This window comes from Chrysemys picta, chromosome 4 (assembly GCF_011386835.1).
Source record: "Chrysemys picta bellii isolate R12L10 chromosome 4, ASM1138683v2, whole genome shotgun sequence".
In the NCBI taxonomy this organism is placed as follows: domain Eukaryota; kingdom Metazoa; phylum Chordata; order Testudines; family Emydidae; genus Chrysemys; species Chrysemys picta.
In genome coordinates this window covers 111,169,434-111,189,585 of record NC_088794.1, presented here as the reverse complement: position 1 = coordinate 111,189,585, position 20,152 = coordinate 111,169,434, and the positions used below count along the sequence as shown (strand labels likewise).

At 39.2% G+C, this 20,152-nt stretch overlaps 1 protein-coding gene across 16 annotated transcripts in view; it reads right to left on the bottom strand.

The window, feature by feature from the left end:
- Positions 1-3,528: 3,528 nt before the first annotated feature.
- The window catches only part of MIPOL1 (mirror-image polydactyly 1), a 291,247-nt gene continuing 274,623 nt past the window's right edge, over positions 3,529-20,152 (bottom strand). For 15 of the 16 annotated variants that reach the window (XM_065593314.1, XM_065593313.1, XM_065593308.1 and 12 more), the window contains one exon: positions 3,529-8,330. In XM_065593314.1, coding sequence (XP_065449386.1) covers positions 8,264-8,330 — 67 coding nt within the window. In that variant the 3' untranslated portion in view covers positions 3,529-8,263. Of the gene's footprint in view, positions 8,331-18,194; positions 18,363-20,152 lie in introns of those variants that run through there. The other variant, XM_065593316.1, reaches the window with a different exon arrangement.

Genomic DNA, 20,152 nt, shown 5'->3' with positions numbered 1-20,152 from the left:
AGTCTCCTCCCATTGAACTGAACTGACTGGGTGTTCCACTTGTTGATTACTTGTAGGACTGGATCCAAAGAACACAACATGGTTCTTGTTCTCCCCTGACTGTTTGGACTACTGGCGAGGCTAGTGCCCACAGGGGCAGATATGGCCTGACATGGAGCACAGATGATGCACCCTTTTCACTAATGGCATAACTTCCACACTCCCTGAAACTCCAGGACTTACTGTGCCTGCTTGAGGCACCAATTATACAGCACCCCAACAGGACACTGTGGTTTGTTTTTTCCGACGTGCATGTAGTTGGGATATTGGCTCTAGACTTTGCACCATAAACCTTCATGAGTTATGAAATGTCACTTTTAGTGAGTTTTTTGATGTCCACATTTTCAACTGCTGCACTTTATGATCATCTTTGCACAGAAAGTTGTCGGTTGGCAATAAAACTGTTCTCACGTTCTTTAACTTTACATTTCAATCTTTGTTCCATAGATATCATAATTACAACAGAATTAATGAACTTACATAAGCAGATGCTTTTGCAGAACACAAGACTACAAAAAAAGATAGTGCTCAGTCAATTAACTGAAAGAATGAACATGCCAGTTTCAATCTGTTTTAAATGATCCAAAAAACGACTTTGGTGAAAGAACTGCTTAAGTTTTTCCTCAACAAACTATTGTGTTAATCATGATTCTTATAACTGCCAAGTGGGGAAACCCGATGGTCAAAGTAATCTTCCCCAAGTTTTGCCAAACCTCTGGAATATCCTGTTTAGAGGACAAGACCATCTAAAGCAAAATGGATGAATTGGTGATTGAGCCAGGATTATAAACTATAGGACTGGGGGTATATCAGACATAGCAGAGAGTACAGACTCTGAAAGACTCATTATCACAACATTGGTTTCCTGCTAAAACTAATTTTGATTGATCAACTGCTTTGGCTTCAGAGGCTCCTTACCAAGAAGGCCTCTAGTGGTTATACACTGCTCTGATGAGCAAACTGAAAAGTGAATTGAAAACAGGAAGAAAAATTACCCCAAATAAACAAAATAGGAGGATTTATAAAAGTCAGAGGAAGTGGTAATCTGACCTCCACAAGCCTAATTTACATGGCCAATACTTTATGTGCCAGATAACCACTCACTGATGTTGGCACTACTAGAGGAGAAATATTATTACAAGGATGAACAAGTAATGTTTCCAGTTTATTAAGTACCAACATGTTTTCTATCAATACCAGGCACAAACATATTCGTCTTTCACTCCTTTATTTTCAAACACACTGGAGTCATAGCATAAAATCCTCCACCCTCTGCATTTCATATTACTACAAACTGATGCAGCAATGCAGTAGCTGATCTTGCTTCAATCTCTGTCAGTTCTTGATCTTCTTCAATAGCACAGTGCAACTGCTAGTCTTTAGTGATCTTCATTGATAATATTCCTGTTCTTCATAAGCTTTATTATGTTAGAATCTGAGGGTGAAAGTAAAATTTGCTCCAATGTGTGAAGTGGATGAAACAAAAATAATGATACTATTGGACATGTTAAGATATCAAGCATAGTCGTAATGCGAAATCTGAGCTGATGCAGTTTTCCCAGCATTAGTTACTCTCTTTTTGGTCCAGTATATTCTGATAGAAGTATACTCTGATACACTGCTGCTTTGTTGGTTAATAAAGTATAAAGTGAATTCACCAAGTAAACTTAATGGCTACAATGAGAAATCAGTTGTTTTATTTTCTGAAAGGAAGGGGATTCTAACCTGTTGATAGCTGAAATCCTGCTTAGACATCAGTATGTGGCCTCATATTACAGAGATTGATTTTATAAATAGCATACAGAGAACACACCCATTGGGCCACATAAAGAATTTGTGAAACAATAAAGCTACATCTGTGAAAGTCAAATACTGAAAAACAAAACTCTACGTCTCCAATCTGCAAGTTAGAGCAGTTCCCAGGCAATGGTTATTTATTTATTTATTTATGTAATCATGCATTTTAATATATGGAAGTCTCTTTGAAAAGGTTTGCTTCAGAAATTTGGTCAGCTCATATCTGTCTGTGACAAATGCACCATATTATAGTTTCTACCCTTCTGAACTCCTTGGGATAACAAGAGTTATTTCTTCAATTTTATTTGGGAATATAGTGTGCAAAGTTACTTATAGTTTGGATAATTATCAGTTGTAGAAAGTTCATGTAATTAATAAATGGACCTCCTCTCTTTGGACACTGTATATCACATGTTCTCCTTAGCACAACCTCTTGGAACTTGAGAGTGGCCTGTTCCATTAGACATATTGCTATTTTATCTCATGACAATAAAAACACCTGTATTATGTACAAAACCAATTTGAATGCATATGAACTTTTCTGAATGCAATTCAGTTAGCAGAGGTGCCGACTTCCTAAGTTCCCGAGGGGGGCTCGACCCCCACTCTGCCCCAGGCCATGTCCCCACTCCTTCCCTTCACCCAACCCCTCACCCCACCTCTTGCCACCCCGTTCTGTCTCCTCTCCTTGCCTCTTCCTGCCCCGCTCCTCCCTCTCCCCCAGTGCCTCCTGCACACCGCTGAACAGCTGATCACCAGTGGGCGGGAGGTGCTGGGAGGGAGAGGAAGGAGCTGATCGGGGCCTGCTGGCGGGTGGGAGGTGCTGTGGGGAGGGGGAGGAGCTGATCCATGGGGCTGCTGGTCGTTGCTGAGCACCCACTATTTATTTTCCATGGGTGCTCCAGCCCTGAAACACCCATGGAGTCAGGGCCTATGGCAGTTAGAATCTCTGGGTCAAATTTAACCCTGAAGTAAGCATGCTAAATTCTACTTGAAGACAATGGGAGCTGTACTTGTTTCCCCAGAGTTCAATCTGACCATCTGCATTTGGGTTCTGATCCAGAAGAGCACTGAAACACATGCTTAACTTCAGTGCTTTGTTGAATTGGGGTCCTGGTAGGGTTTAAACAAAACAAAGGTATATTTCCATGTTCAATCATACAGAGGAAAAAAACCAACACAAGCCAACCAACTAGCCAAACAGAAGAGTCTTTCTACTTAATATTTAAGAGCAAAAATTAAGTTTTACCTCTAACTAGAGCCACATGAAAGATGGTAGTTTCAGTTTGCAGTAGTTTTCATCTCTTGAGTTTCACTATGAAGTTCAGGTTCAAACTAACCAGAAAATTCAAAGCAAGTTTAATTTTTTTACTTTAAATTATAAAAAATTCCCTATCACATGTTGGAAACAGAAAAGAAGGATTTCTTTTTTCTGAAGTTATTCTACTTTATGAATAGACTACATAGCCAAACTGTCTGCTTATAGCCTGATCCTGCAAAGTAGTATGGGTAATGCTTACTAACCCACTGTAAGCATTACTCCTAAGAGGAAGGGTCTGTGGGATCACGCCCCTAATATATTTTATTCATTCTATGAGGAAGAAATCTGGGCCACTGACATGAAGCTTCAGATTCCAAAAGACATTTTTGAAATTGCATGTCTGCCATTGCAGTTAATTTTGACTCTCATTAGTTTAATGACAATATTTTATGTTACTTTTTAAAAAAACCTTTACAAAGACTATTTTAATGAATAATAAAAAATACAAAAAACAAAGAGACAGGTAACATGAGATGCAACTTTGGAATGTATAGGGCTAGTTCAAATGTGCAAGCTTGAACTTAACAAATGTTTAAAATATTTGAGTTTTTTAAACAGTGCCAAAATAAACCACATCTTTTCTAAAGACTACATATTTAGCTAGGCACTGGCAATGCAAATCTTTCAACCATTCCAAGTATTTGTTTAAAAGCCTCATAGAACACGTGCGCTCCCAACAAAACTGAAGAATGAAATGTTTAGACCACTAAAGCCCAGCAGCTGACTTACGATCAAGCTAAAACAAGACAAACACTTTGTTTTTTGGATTTGCCAGTGCAGTGGAAGAAAAAGGAATATTTTGCACAGATCTTATGTTAACTGGTATAATGATAAAAGCCAGATGTACTTCATGTAATGCTGCAACTCTGTCAAGTATAGTATGAGAGAAACTGCCATTCATTTGTTGCAACAGTTTTCTCTGCCTCACAGTAAATTGTTTATTCTGATACATGGGGTACAGCACCCACAAAAAGCAGCTTTCATATGGCATTATTTTAAACAAAGAAAACAAAGGCATGTAGAAAATGACATTTAGATAGCAACTTCATTTGTGTGTGTGAATTAAAGCAATTACAATTCAAGGTCACCTAATAAGATTTTTTATAAAACCATTTTAATTTGGAAACTAAAATGAATGAAAATCTTAAAAAATATCCTATAATTTGAAAAAAAAGGAATGTCTCTGTGACAACACACTGACATTGTTAAATTATTTCAATATGATAGCTTATTTGTAAAAGCAGTCTTAAAATTCTCATACATTAATAATTAACTAATGAGTCTACCTATCATCTGAATATATTTAAAGAGGGTTGTAACTGATTTCATCTATAGGGTTCCACTAACAAGACTGAGTGGGCTATGAACTTTTCAACTATCAGCAGCTTTCCTGACACCAATGTACAAAACTACACTATGAGATTTTGGCTGTGGGCTGAATGAAAAACAGTACTAAATGACTAAAGGGCCACAGTTCTGTTCTGTTAAAGTTGACTTGTCACAATATTGTTAATTAGTGAGGGCTTAGGGAAGGCTTACTATGAATATAATTACAGTACTGAAAAGCATTAATAACATTCTTATCCGGTGACAACGTGACACTATTTACATATTTTATCATGGCATGCATCATGAATGGCTCCCAGTGCTGTCACTCGCTGCATGATCACATAGAGAAATGCACAAAATCTCATGAGGGATATGAAATGCACATATATCTCCATGCTACATCAAAGTAATGGTGACACTGCTTACACCAGTAATTACCGTTGTCATAGTCTTTGCCTATGGAAGACAAGCCCTTACTCTGAACTGGTGGCAAAGAAACTACCTCTACCGGGATGCAATCTGACACAGCCTCATCCTTTCCCCATAAATAAGGAGACTTAAAAAAAATGACTATTTTGCAGTTATATAGTATTTTACACCTTCAAAGTGCTGTACAGAGATTAATTAATTAATCCTCACAACACCTCTGTGAGGAAAAGCAAAAGCAAAATACTATTATCCCCATTTTACAGATGGGGAAACTTAAAAGGGTGAAATCCTGCCCCCCATTAAAGGTAATGGCAAAACTCTCCTTGACTTTAATGGGTCCAGGAATTCACCTACACTACAGAGATTAAAGGCCTGATCCCACACCACTGAAGTCACTGGGGGTTTAACTGTTCATTTCAATGGGAGCAGGAGCATAAATCAATTTATTTCAATGGGAGTTTACCCAGGCACTTTTGAAAATCCCACTATGTGCCTATCTGCATCTTTAGGAGCCTAGATACCTTTAAAAAATCTGGCCCTAAGTGACTTGCCCAAGGCCACACACCAAGCCAGTAGCAGGGCAGGATTAGAACTCAAGAGGTTCTTCACATTTAGATGAGCCTTCCCAAGCACTTTCCCAAAGAAGACAAATATTCGTAGCTGAATTTTAAAAAAGTGATGGATAATTTAACAATGAATAAAAGTCTTTTGTAGTTGCACTACAAAGGTGCTAAAAATCCATGCTAAGAGGTAATCTGAGCTCATGCTTCATGGTGTAAATGGTAAAACAGAGTCAGGAAGGAATTTTCCCTCACATACAACACAGCACAACTGTATTATGGACGGTCACCATCTTGCTCTGAAGAATCAGCTATTGGCCACAACCAGAAAGAGTATATTTGACTCAATGACTGCTGATCTGATCTTGTATGATCTATCCTACTTTCCTGGATAAAAGGGGGGGATGGAAGCATGATTATGTAAAGTCTGCATGTAAAGGACTAGGAGCTCTTTTACAGTATATACTACTGTATATACTACTGTATATACTATATACACTGTAATGAGTAATTTCTTTATAATGTTCCCTAGTGAACTTTAACACAGTACTGTTTCAAACAGCACTATGTCATAGCGCACTAGGGAACCTTTTGTGCATGCCAGCTGCATCTACATGGACCAATTAATGTGCAATACATTATTAGTGCGCTTTAGAAATCACACCCCACAGTCCACATTATTGCTCCATGTCGGCAAGTCCTTAGATACAAGTAACCATTTCCGGTGTTCAATGGATAAACACCAGTTTCATTTTTTGTACTAAGAGCGCTGTACCAGTTAAAACTGAAAATCAGAAGTCCTACCCCTAAGAGTGAATCAAGGGGAAAATTCTAGAAACACCTAGATAAATGTGAAAGTGACAGCTAGGTCACTCAAGCATGGACAACAACGTCTTCCTTCCTTATTTGGCCATTTCCCTCAAGAAGAATTGGGACAAGGGTGTCCACAGCATGTGGCACGCCACTCAGTACACCCACTGGGGGTACAGTAAGGGTATTAGAATAGGGCGGTAGTTGCTTCCAATCTAGTGAGAGCAGCATCCTCAAGACAGTAATTACAGGCTCACTTTGAGCACAAGAGGAACTAGAGCCTGGTGCAGCAGTCATCGGTTCCTCTAGGCAGGGGCAGCTCTAGCTTTTTTGCCGCCCCAAGCACAGCAGTCAGGCAGCCTTTGGTGGTGCGCCTGCGGGAGGTCCCCGGTCCCGCGGATTCGGCGGCATTTCTGCAGGAGATCCGCCAGTCCCGCAGCTTCTGCGTACCCACTGCCGATTGCCACTGAATCCGTGGGACCGGCGGATCTCCCACAGGAGCGCCACTGAAGGCTGCCTGACTGCTGCCCTCGCAGGGACCAGCAGGGCGCCCCCCCTGCGGTTTGCCGCCCCAGGCACGCGTTTGCTGCGTTGGTGCCTGGAGCCGCCACTGCCTCTAGGGTTTTACCAGCTCCCAGGTCTGGAAGCATGAAAGGGTCATCTGTGGTTTTATGACTATGGAGGTCCAGAAGCAATAATCACAGTCTGACTTGGGGCAGATTGGGTGGTTAGGAATCACTCACAGAGTCTCCTGGGGCATAACAAGTACTATGCACTGCCGGTAAACCTAGCTTCCCCTGCAAGTGGCCTAGTTGGGGGACTGAAACCAAAAGGAGCCTAGGTCTGCAGACAAAGAATGCAGAGTACTGCAGTGTCTGACCAGAGAGACAGACCCTGAGTCTGATTCTCCACATTAAATGGCATATTGCAGATTTCTTTCCTTCATTCTTCTATTCTCTTCTTTCATTGCTTCTATAAAAACAATCACGAAAGAGAGAAGACAGCAGAAACACACAAAAGCCAGACGAGGGGGGCTGAGCAGAATGTTCAGTGCTTCCATTTCAAAGGAGGAGGCAAGAAGATTGATATAGAAGAGCTGAGGCTGTGCCTTACACAGTGGAGGTGAACGGCAGTTCCTTTGCCCCAGCCAGGTGGAGTATTAACCTCGCAGAAATTTTCTTTCATGGGAGCAGGAAGAAGAGCGACATATAACAATCAGAATAATCGTCTCTACAGTTTCAATCCTGATCAATGTAACTATATTTTTACAAATTAACGAATCTACTCTTTTAGTGAAATCTAACTGTCCATATATGTTTATAAGGAGCTGAAATGGATCTGGAGTAGGATTCTGTGCTAGCTATAGAAAGTCTTTTTAAAGCCATGTGTCTACCTTCCCCATGATGCCTGTACATAATTCTGATTAACAATTACAATACGGAGGGATTAGGAGTGTGCATTATGAGGAAAACATCTCCATGATATTAACATAGATAGAACATTGAATCTGAACTTCTATTATCAGTAAGAAATACATTCAACATTAAAATATTCAATTGTTTGCGGATTGATAAATAGCATTGCAGCTTTACACTTTGCAGGACTGGCCCCTGAAGCAGGCCGTATGTAACATGGCTGGGCTATGCCTTGCAGCACACTATAGTCCGACAATGTTAACTGCGTGAAGAGACTATTGTTAAAACAGCACACAAATGATTTCCACAATACTCACTGACCATACCACAATACAGCTGCTTAAAGCAAATACATGTTTGCAGAGATACAGTTTGACAAATAACACAACTCAGCAGCAAAGTGGTTAAACATTTATGATTTGATTTTATCTCAGTCTGGAATGTCATTGGAGTGTCCCACTTCTAACAACTGTTTGCTAAGTTAAGGCTTTAGTGTTTACACAGTGCTGAATGAAGCAGCCTGGTCACCAGATGTGAATACTTCCCTAGGCTGGAGCTTTCAATCAGATCACAGTCCTAATGGTCCCTGCTCCAACCTTCTTCCTCAGGACGTCCACCAGCCTTTCCAACCTGAGATGGGAGCAATGGGGGGAAGGGAGGGAAGAAAATAAAAAGGAAGCTAACATTAGGAATGTTCTGGCTGAAAGAGACAGTGTTTGCACTGAACCAAGCTGTCCTGGTGGTGGTCATGCTAAGAAACAAAGCATTACTGTAAAAGACAGACGCTAGGGCAGAATGCAGACAACTTGAGAGAAACTTTTAACCTACAGCCCAACCCAGTCACAGTCAGAGGTGTATATCAACTCATCTTCCCTCTGTGTAGTACATACAGTATCTGAGACCCCCATGACACAGGACTATGAATAAATCTCGCTGCAGATATGCCGCGATACATGGGCAGCACATTCAATTCCTGGAGGAAAAACAACAACCCTACTCTGTGGCTGTTGACTTCACTAAACACAATACTAATTGTCTTATTTTCTTTTAGCACTTGGTACTAAAGCTATGTGTACAATACAAGTGGTACAGTGGCAAGTCTGCAGCACCCCAGCTATGCTGATGTAGCACAGGTGCTGCCTACATTGACAAAAGGGTTTTTTCTGTCACTGTAGTTAATGCACCTCTCCGAGAGGCGGTAGCCAGGTCAACAGAAGAATCCTCAGCTGCACCTACAGTGGGGGTTAGGTTGACCTAACTAAGGTGCTGGGGGTGCCAAATTTTTCACAGCCCTGAGCACCGTAGCTAGGTCGATCTAATTTTTAAGGGTAGACCAAGCCTTAGCTCAATAGTGCAATGCGCCTTGCACATACTGCATGTTTACCTCTAAAAATCCCATATGTGTTCATATCAAAATCTCTTTTCAAAATACATGATAAGTCAAGTTTCTGAGTTGAGAGTGTATAAGATGTTATGTCTACACTGGTTCATATGTTTTGAATTGATGATACAAACAAGAGCATACAATAATTTAGGGTCATATCCTGCAAAATGCTCAGAGTCCTCAATTCCCATAGACTTCAATGCAGTGGGAGTGAGGGTGCTCAGTGCCTCACAAGATCAGACTCTTCCTGGCACATAACTAAACCCAAATTCTAAATTTGTCCAGGAGTTCTCAGTCACATGCATTTTTCTTAAGCACTCCAATGAAAGTGTATTTAGCTATTTCCTCGGTTTATCTATTTTTTTATGTAATCCTCCAATGAAGGTTCTCCCACAAATAAACACAGATCATAAAGCTGGACTTTGAGGGGAAGGGAATATTTTCAATGCCTATGCCAGTTAACAAGAGTTGTGACTTGTGAGTCCAATTAGCTGCACACAACACTGAAAGTTCACCATCTTTTCTGGTCCGAGAAGATTTTGTGTGTATATGTGTTGTATACTGCATTGGTAACATAAATACATATATACACATATATACTGCACAGCACTGGAACATAAATTCAATATAAAAGTAATGCAACCCCTTTAAAGCTGAAAAATGCATTTGACCTAATGGATGCATTAGTGACTTCAGTGCAAAAGAATTAGTTCGTGCTTCTTGGATTTACTGCCAGAAGTTATAACATCTGATACTCACTAATGTGTACAATTAGGTACTGAAACACTCACATTTTCCAGGAACCTCTGAGCACCATGAAACTACACCTTTTATTGTGCTATTCAGATGGCTTAAATCCTGAAACTAGATTAGGAATTCACTACCCAAAAGCAATTGAGGGGAAGATTATCAACAGGCACCAGGAAATGACACATGGAAAATTTAGATGGTACTAGTTGCATTTTCCACAGTGAAGGTACTGAAGATACAGTTTTTATGTCTGTGTAGTTTCACATTTTAAGTATTAGCATAGGTAGTATCATTATAGGTTAACTATTTCTCCTCTTCCTCTTCCCCCTTGTCTATATATCTTTGTCATTTTTTCTTTTGTCTTTTATTTTCTATAATTTCCATTATTTGCCATAACACATGCATCAAACTTTTGGGGGTGAGGGTCAGGCAGGAAACAACTTATCCACCATGATCAACACAACTCTCATAAGTCAGTTCTTATGTAGTTTACCCTAACCAGAAATACTTTTCCAGGCTGGCTAAGTGAGTGGCTTTTAGGTTAGAAGATCTAAGGATTTTACCTCATAGCTACATGATGGGCCATATTTTTCTTCCCTGTTACTTAGAAGTTCATATATTTTATCATTTCCTATTTCAGGGACAATACTTAAAATAATTTGGAATATAGCTGTGAAAATTTTATGATGTAATGTTTTTCTTTTGGAAAATGCTGATTTGACAAAATCAAAACATTTCATGGCAGTGCATCTATTTTGTTGAAATTTTTGATGGGAAATTATTGAAACATTTCATAGGGATGAAACAGTCCATTCAGACTTCATCATTTTGATAACAAATATGTTATTAATGAAATCTTTCAACTTTTATAACAGTAAAAATAATAAAATTATAAAAGTCAAAATGATACAGTTGAAACAAAACGATTTGATCTTATTGAAATGAAATCTTTTAATAAAGTCCAAATGAAATATTTCGTTTCACAAAAAAATTCCCTTCGTCCGAATTCAGGATGAGAAACAATTTCAAAATCTTTTCCCATGGGACGGGAATTCCATTTTTCAACCAGCTCTAATTTGAACAATTGAAGTCAATGGAGTGATACCAATTCACATCAGCTGAGGATCAGACCCACTGTATCTTTTCTGCTTTCCATCTGCAGGAGATATGCCCTCTTTCACTGAATAGACATCAGTTCCCTATCCTTCACCAACCAGGAATCACCTAATGTCTCTGCAAAAGATCTGGGAGATATCCAAGAAGAGCAGCTTTCCTTTGATGGCTTTTTTAGGTTAAGGATTAAGATGACAATTTTAATCTTCATGAATGGGGGCTATAGGCAGGGCCAGTTCTGGGCAAGCAGGATGGTTCTCCTGGGTGCCAACTTCCAGGGGTGCTGAAGTGCTGTGCTGTTTTTTCCCCCACTCTGATCCTGACTGGCTGGTTGTGTTTTCTCCCACTTTCAGCTGCTGTCAGGGAGCATGGTCCTAAAACATTTTCTGTCCTGGCTGGCAAAATGGCTAGGGCTGCTGCTGGCTCTAGACCTGTTCAGGCCCACAAAGCTCAGTGTTATAGGAATATGAAAAGGGAAGGAGGCCAGGCCTGATTTAGATATCATCATTCACCTCCCTTTACTTTCACCAGCACCAGCAGCAGGACCTTTGGATGTCACAGATATCTTATTTATTATGTTCAATAGCATCATAACAACCTTCTCAGCCACTTTAAGCACCTATGAAAATCTCTCTCAAGAAACTAATCTGACACACTGAAAGTCTGAGATTTGAGGGTTCATTATTTTTTGGAAAACAGAAACACCTGATAGCGTGATTATTTAAATCACTGTTGTATTAAAAGCAATGCTGTGCAGCTGCACACCTGGGGGGAAAACTACAATGGTTTCAGTTATTTAAGTACCTTTAAGATTATAAGGTAAATATGGAATAGAGATCAATGTTTAAACTATCTCCTGCAAGCGTGCTTAGATACGTAGATATTGTCACAATTTTGTGATCAACCAATGGCAATGGACACTAAAGTAGACAAGTTAGTGAAGAGTTGCCCATATTTGAAAAGAAATACCAGTAGGATGAAAGTTGCTGTCTTCTGTTTAACCTTGCAACTGTCAGGCCTCATTGAAAATAATGAGGCTTAACAATCATAGCTTCTGCTCTTCAGATGAATGATGACTGCAATCATCAAAATGAGGTATCCAGCACCAAGTACAAACTCTGCAGAGCTTATGTGCTTTTTATTTCAGTCCTGTATGGATTTGCATTTATGTATTATTAGAAAAAATGATTATTAATAGTAGGAGATTAAGAAACCACATCTCTAACATGGATCTAAACAATTCTGTGAAATAAAAAATAACAGCTAATTATGAATTAAATCACAAAGAGGGTGAAATTCACCTTTGTGCAGAGAGCCAGCAAAATGCCTACTTATACCCCTAAAAGCCCTCTTAATCCCATAAAATAGTGCTATGGCCTAAATCAGTGGTTAACAAGCCCTGGTACAAGCCTAGGGACTCACTTTTGGGAACTATAATTCTATGTCCCTGTTGTCCATCACAGAGCCCAATTCTGCCACCCTTACTTACAGAGTAGCACCTTTCTCTGTGAATAGTCAACTAAAGTTAATGAGACTACCTTTGTAGTAAGGTATTACCCAGAGTGAGTAAAGGTGACAAAATTGGGCTGCTGCAGATTTCCTGGTTGTGCCGTCTAATCCACGGTGGAGCTTGTTGCTCCAAATGCCATTCTTATGACAGAGATAGTAGCCTAAATTCCATTGTGCATGCATAGCTGAATGGGAGGTGTAGGAAACTAGTTGGTACACCAGATCTCTTAATTTAGGTAATTTTTTATAAAAAGGATGGAGGCCAATAACCTATAGGAAGTAATATTAAGAACATAAGAATGGCCATACTGGGTCATGCCAATGGTCTATCTAGCCCAGTATCCTGTTGTCCAACAGTGGCCAGTGCCAGATGCTTCAGAAGGAATTAACAGAACAGGGCAATTTATTGAGGGATCCATCCCCTGTCATCTAGTCCCAGCTTCTGGCAGTCAGAAATGTAGGGACATCCAGAGCATGGGGTTGTGTCCTTGACCATCTTGGCTAATAGCCATCGATGGACCTATCCTCCCTGAACTTACTTAATTATTTTTTGAACCCAGTTATAAAGTTTTGGCCTTCACAACATCCCCTGGCAATGAGTTTCAGTGGTGACTGGGTGTTGTGTGATGAAGTACTTCCTTATGTTTGTTTTAAACCTGCGGCCTATTAATTTCATTGGGTGAACACTAGTTCTTGTGTTATGTGAGGGGGCAAATTACACTTCCTTATTTACTTTCTCCTTAACATTCATTATATACCTCTATACTATCCCCCCCTTAGTCACCTCTTTTCTAAGATGAACAGTCCCAGTCTTTTTTGCTCTCTTCGCATATGGAAGCTGTTCCAGACCCCTAATCATTTTTGTTGTCCATCTCTGTACTTTTTCCAATTTAATATATATTTTTTGAGATGGGGTGACAAGAACTGTATGCAGTATTCAAGGTGGGGGCATACCATGGATTTATATAGTGACACTATGATATTTTCTGTCTTATTGTCTATCACTTTCCTAATGGTTCCTAACAGTGTTAGCTTTTTTGACTGCCGCTGCACATTGAGCCGATGTTTTCAGAGAACTATCCATGATGACTCCCAGATCTCTTCTTGACTGGTAACAGATAATTTAGACCCCATCATTTTGTACGTATTAGGGCTGTCAATTAATTGCAGTTAACTCACGCGATTAACTAAAAAAAATTAATCGCGATTAATAGCACTGTTAAACAATAGAATACCAGTTGAAATGTATTAAATATTTTTGGATGTTTTTCTACATTTAAAATATATTGATTTCTATTAAAACACAGACTACAAAGTGTACAGTGCTCACTTTATATTATTATTTTATTACAAATATTTGCACAGTAAAAATGAAAAAATGATAAAAGAAATAGTATTTTTCAATTCACCTCATACAAGTACTGTAGTGCAATCTCTTTATCATGAAAGTGCAACTTACAAATGTAGATTTTTTTTGTTATATAACTGCTCTCTCTCTCAAAAAAAGGTAAAACTTTAGAAACTACAAGTCCACTCAGTCCTACTTCTTGTTCAGCCAATCACTAAGACAAACAAGTTTGTTTACATTTACAGGAGATGCGGTTGCCTGTTTCTTATTTACAATGTCACCTGAAAGTGAGAACAGGCATTTGCATGGCACTTCTGTAGCCAGCATTGCAAGGTATTTATGTGACAGATATGCTAAATATCCATATGCCCCTTCATGCTTCAGTCACCATTCCAGAGGATATGCTTCCTTGCTGATGATGCTCATTAAAAAATAATGCATTAATTACATTTGTGACTGAACTCCTTGGGGATGAACTGTATGTCTTTGGCTCTGTTTTACCTGCATTCTGCCATATATTTCATGTTATAGCAATCTTGGATGATAACCCAGCACGTTTGTTTTAAGAACACTTTCACAGCAGATTTGACAAAACGCAAAGAAGATACCAATGTGAGATTTCTAAAAATAGCTACAGCACTTGACCCAAGGTTTAAGAATCAGAACTGCCTTCCAAAATCTGAGAGGGACAAGGTGTGGAGCATGCTTTCAGAAGTCTTAAAAGAGCAACACTCAGATGCAGAAACCACAGAACCCGAGCCACCAAAAAAGAAAATCGACCTTCTGCTGGTGGCCTCTGACTCAGATGATGAAAATGAACATGCATCGGTCTGCTCTGCTTTGGCCGTTATCGAGCAGAATCCATCATCAGCATGGATGCATGTCCTATGGAATGGTGGTTGAAGATGAAGGGACATATGAATCTTTAGCACATCTGGCACATAAATATCTTGCGACGCCTGCTACAACAATGCCATGAAAATGCCTGTTCTCATTTTCAGGTGACATTATAAACAAGAAGCGGGCAGCAAATTGTAACCAAGTTTGTTTGTCTGAGCGATTGGCTGAAGTAGGACTGAGTGGATTTGTAGGCTCTAAAGTTTTACATTGTTTTATTTTTCAATGCAGTTATTTTTTGTACATAATTCTACATTTGTAAGCTCAACTTTCATGATAAAGAGATTGCACTACAGTACTTGTATAAGGTGAATTGAAAAATACTATTTATTTTGTTTTTTACAGTGCAAATATTTGTAATAAAAATAAATATAAAGTGAGCACTGTACACTTTGTATTGTGTTGTAATTGAAACCAATATATTTGAAAATGTAGACAACATCCAAAAATAATTAAATACATGGTATTCCATTATTGTTCAACAACACGATTAATCGCGATTAATTTTTTTAATCACTTGACAGCCCTAGTACATATGTATTCATTTTTATTCATTTTGTATATTTGTTTTGATATATTTTAGTTAAGTTGCAAACATATTTATTACGTTTGTCTATGATCTTGCAAAACAGGATGAATTAATCTTTTCACTGCTGTGAGTCTTATACTGTGAAGAAATACCTTGTGGAGGAGGTGCTCTTCTGAGGATAACTGAAATGTATAAGGCAACACTTATCCCAAAGAATAAGCATGGATAATGACCCAATTTGATTCACCTTTTGAAGCTACCCAAAGAGGACACTCAGGAAAAAGAGATTTTTCTGACCTTTTAGTGAAGATTGAACATGCATGACTGCCTGGTGGAAAAAAATCAACTCTAGTGACCAAGGTCCAGATGTTTAAAGATATTTAGGGCCCTGAAGATAACAGTGGAGTTCTCAAAAGTGCCTAATCTTGTTAGGCACTTAACTCGCATTGATTTCAATAGGACAGGCACCTAACCTGCTTAGGTATTTTTAGAAATTCCACGAGGCACCTCTCTGCACCTTTAGATGCCTAAATGCCTTGAAAATCTAGCTCTAAGAGATTAATTCACCTTACAAATATCACTTTACTGGTGTGCAATTTCTTTTTGCTATATTGTATCTATATATTCAAAGACCTATGTTAAAAGAAAAAAACCATTGGGCCAAATTATGTCCTCATATGGATATGTACTGCTCCACCTTTAGTCATATTGAGCTGCACATTCCAAGGGCAATAAATTCCATGCTTAAAGGATGGATAAAATTTGCCATATTTGAAGAGCAGAAAAAGGAGTGAGAAATATTCTTTATCTTATTTCTATAGTGCCTACCTAATAACCCTGCACAATAAGAAAAGTCCTACAGTTTAAAGGCAAAGACATCTGCAAAGCTGATACATGAGTATTTCTTACTTTAGCAAGAGATGTATTGCCTTTAAGACTCTTGAGTTGTGCTAGACTAATCGTGGCCTTTTTTTATATGAAGTTGGAGTTAATTCTAGGCCAAAAGCAAGGAAATCTGTGGCTGAATGTAGTAGCAAATAGCTTTACTGGTGGGGTCTGCTACTGTGATGTTACCAGGTGGAATAAATTCTTCATGAAATGTTCATAAGCTTTGAGAAGAAGGTCCCATCTACAGAAGCAGACTGCCTAAGCAGTCAGGGATTTCTTTTCCAAGACATAGTCTGCTTGCTTGCTTATGCAGTTACTTTAGGTTTGTGCTCTCTTGTCCCTTATGTATGCTGTTCTGGTTTGAATACTGGATGTGGTTAGACAGTTCTAAGTGCTTGACTGATTTGTATTTTTAGTAGATTTATGGATTTTCCTTCATTGATGTTTCCTTTTGGGTTGCCATACATTGGAGGTGGGCTCCAGATTTCCAGAGGCTGATGTCTACTCTTATTATGAATAATTCTGAATTATATAGAAGTTTCCTTATTAAAATAGATTTAAAAATTCTTGATGACAGAAACTTTAATATTAGCTATAGGGCTCTAGTCACTGCTCTGTCAGTTCACCCCTCCTACAGGAGATCAGATAAGGAAATACAGCTTTAAACTGGGGTTTGGACTTACTATAAGATCTACTGATGAAGGCTGAGAGAAGTGCTGAATCAGCGCATTCCCCCCTGTGCCCCTTCTCTGGCCTGCGCTGCCCATTTTATGGTGGACAGTGACATTTAGCCACAAACCTTGAGTAAGGGCTTGTGTAGATCTGCACTGCTCCAAGGGGATCACTGGGGAGATTACAGCTCAGGTCTACCTAAAATTTACCTCTACTAGAGAATAGCATCCTTCAATTAGCCTTATGTGCTATCTGCACAGCAATACATAGACTAGGGTAAAACAATAGCTTCTACCTGCAGATGGATGATAAAAGCCATAAAAACAAAACCCTTGTGGATTTTGAAATACTATATAAAGGCTTATAAAACTACACTCTAACCTTTGGTTATCTGTCCAACAGATTAGATTAGGCTCAGGCCATGAAGATGGCCTTACTTGGGTGCTTGATGGTTTCTTGTGGAATGTATTTTGCTGACATTAATGCCTCTCCCAAACCCAACAGTTCTGACACATTCTATGACGAGTAAGAGGCAGTAGACAGAAAGAGCGGGAGATGTCGGTGTTTAACAGATCAAGTGGCAGGTCTTCTACAATCCTGTAATAGATTATTTATTGGATGAAGTCTTGATATGGATTAGAGGCATCATGCGGCTTTCCTCACACTTAACAAATATTCTTCTACATCATGTCTGGATGTCTTTCTTAACAAAAGACTCTGGGCTCAGTCAGAAATTATGAACTGGATGCAGGAATTACTGGGTGAAATTCTAGGGCCCGTGTTATGTTGGAGGTCAGATAGGATGAATAAAATGGTCCCTTTTGGCCTTAAAACATAAGAATCTAAGAGACTGATTGAGCAGAGCCTGTTAGCTCTAAATCACATTACACCACCGTGATGAATTAACCTACTCCAGGAACTGCCACCAACTACTGATTGGCCAACACTGTTTGTTATGTCACTCCAGTAAGTATGTTCCAATGAGCTCCCGGGCTTAAATTTGGCAGTGGAAGTTATTGTCTCACAGTTACACACTGACCTAAAAACAAGCATTTCTAATAAAACTCCTTCAGCAGTTTCTCTACCAGAAAGAATAATTTTGTACTGGATTAAACTTAGAGGTAAATACAGCCAGTTGGGCTCCTTTCAAAATAAATCTGGTTTACATGGGCCTTGGCTAAAATATTAAATATTGTTCTGTGGCCCACAATAGCTAATCTTGCCAAATAGTTTCCCCCTATACCTTCTGTCTCAAAGATTATGAGCCTGACATCAGCATTGCCATGTACCTTCTACCATCACTTACATCAAGGAAAAGTGAGTGTAAAACACTACCATTCTGTTTTGATAGTGTTTTACTCCCAATGGAGAATTAGGCCCTGTGTCCGTATTTGGGACTTAAGTCATTCTTGCTAAGGGTACAGCTGTTCCCCTATTTTAGAGTACTTACGAAGAAGTGCATTTACAACTGGGTTTCAGTACAACCAGCCTCCCATGTGTTTATCTTTTCGAATGCATGCTCTTTGGAGCAAGGACTGTCTTTATTTGCTGTACTGTACCATTCTGTGCAAGCTGTTGACAAACAAATAATAATAATTAGAATAGATGACAGATTCACATATTTAAAGGCCAGAAGAGACCATTAGATCCTCCTGGCCACAGAATTTCATCAAGTTATCCCTTTATGGAGCCCAATAACTTGTATGGTAGCTTCATTAGTGGCCCACTGATCCCACATGTATATTAGAAACCACTTTCTAAATTCTTTCTTTATGTATGACTTATTTTATACTGATTTCTCCATAACAGTTTGTCACTGACAATTATTGCTTCAGGTCATTTTGTTCCATAGTTTGTTCTCTTCCTTGTAGAGTTCATATAAAAAATCCTGGCATCAGAACATGTGTCTTGGAATGACCACATTTTCACAGCTTTTTTGCTTACATTAACTGGGAGTTTATTTGATTTACATACCAAATATTTACTGGAACAATTCTCTCTGTCACATGCATAAGAAAAACTAGCAGTTTTGCCTTTCAGGTCAGATAGCTTTACCATAGAAAGCCTTTGTGCCAAAGTATTTATTGGTTTGAAGGGAGGAGAAATCACTACTTCCTATCAACCACAGAAGAATACTAGCCTTTCATTTTGGTAGTGCTGTTTGATGTTATTAAAAAGTCATGAACTCCTGAAAGGCTCAGTCTCTCTCCTAACAGCTCCCCACCCTTCTCTCAAGAGCATTCCTTCCAGAGAAAAGCTGCATGTGTATCTAGCTGTGATATTCATGTGCCGCACGGCGTTTAAGGGCAGATTCTCAGCTGGCATAATCAGCATATTGACTCCAACAGAACTATGACGATTTACATCAGCTGAGGAGTTGTTTCAATAATACTTCTGATCAGGTCACTTATTTTCTGCAGTGTCCTGTTATATACAATCAATTTAGCAAGACAACCAACATTCTTCTTAGGAGTTGTATTTACTGCTGCTAAAGCAGGCCAGCTGGCAGGTGTCATAGGATACCCACACAGACAAAAGGCAAGTTACTGGCAATATGGAAGAACAGTGTGGGATACCAGTAGCTCTGTGGGATCTTTCAAATCTAAGCTAGGACCCTGGGGTGGTTGCAAGGTCCCAGATGAGGGTTTTTTTGTTTGTATGGCTGTTTTAAAGAACTATTCTTTGGATCCTCTAGTATTTCTACAGGTTACAGAACAGATAGTACTTATCTGCAATGGCACCAAAGGTAAGCCCTTGCTTAGCCTGCTGGGCAATGCCCCAAATCCATTTCTCTTTCTTTTTAAAATCAAAACTGATTACCACAGCCTGCTGTGCCTATTGTCACCATGTAGAGTATTCATAAACTCTAGGTTGGAGTATGTGATCATGGAACAATCATGGAACAGAATGTGGATGTTTTTCTTTCCATAAGAGATGAGGTTTGTGATCACAGAGAATGAGACTGATAGTGAGAAAGCTTGCCTGCTAACCAATAAACTGAACCAGTACGAAGCTGAGAAAGCCATACACATATTGTAAAATAATAAGATCAAGAATACGAGGGTCTCATTTTTTGTTTTGTTTTTAAACCACCGAAAAAGAATAAGATGATCAAAGCAACAAGATCAGGGTTTGAAATTTTCTCTGTTCCTAAGTCTGGTAGTTGCTATATTCAGTCTTGGATCAGTGCCTGCTAGACTGAGGGACAGTGACCGATTTTAATGGCCCACTGTCTCCCAAACACCAGGGTTGGAAAAGAATGTGAGTACAATTATAGCGAGCTGAGAATTCTGCCTATTCAATGCAGGGCTAGCTCTAGGGCTTCTTATGAGGAATAGGCAAACGTCCTGCAGTGACCCACA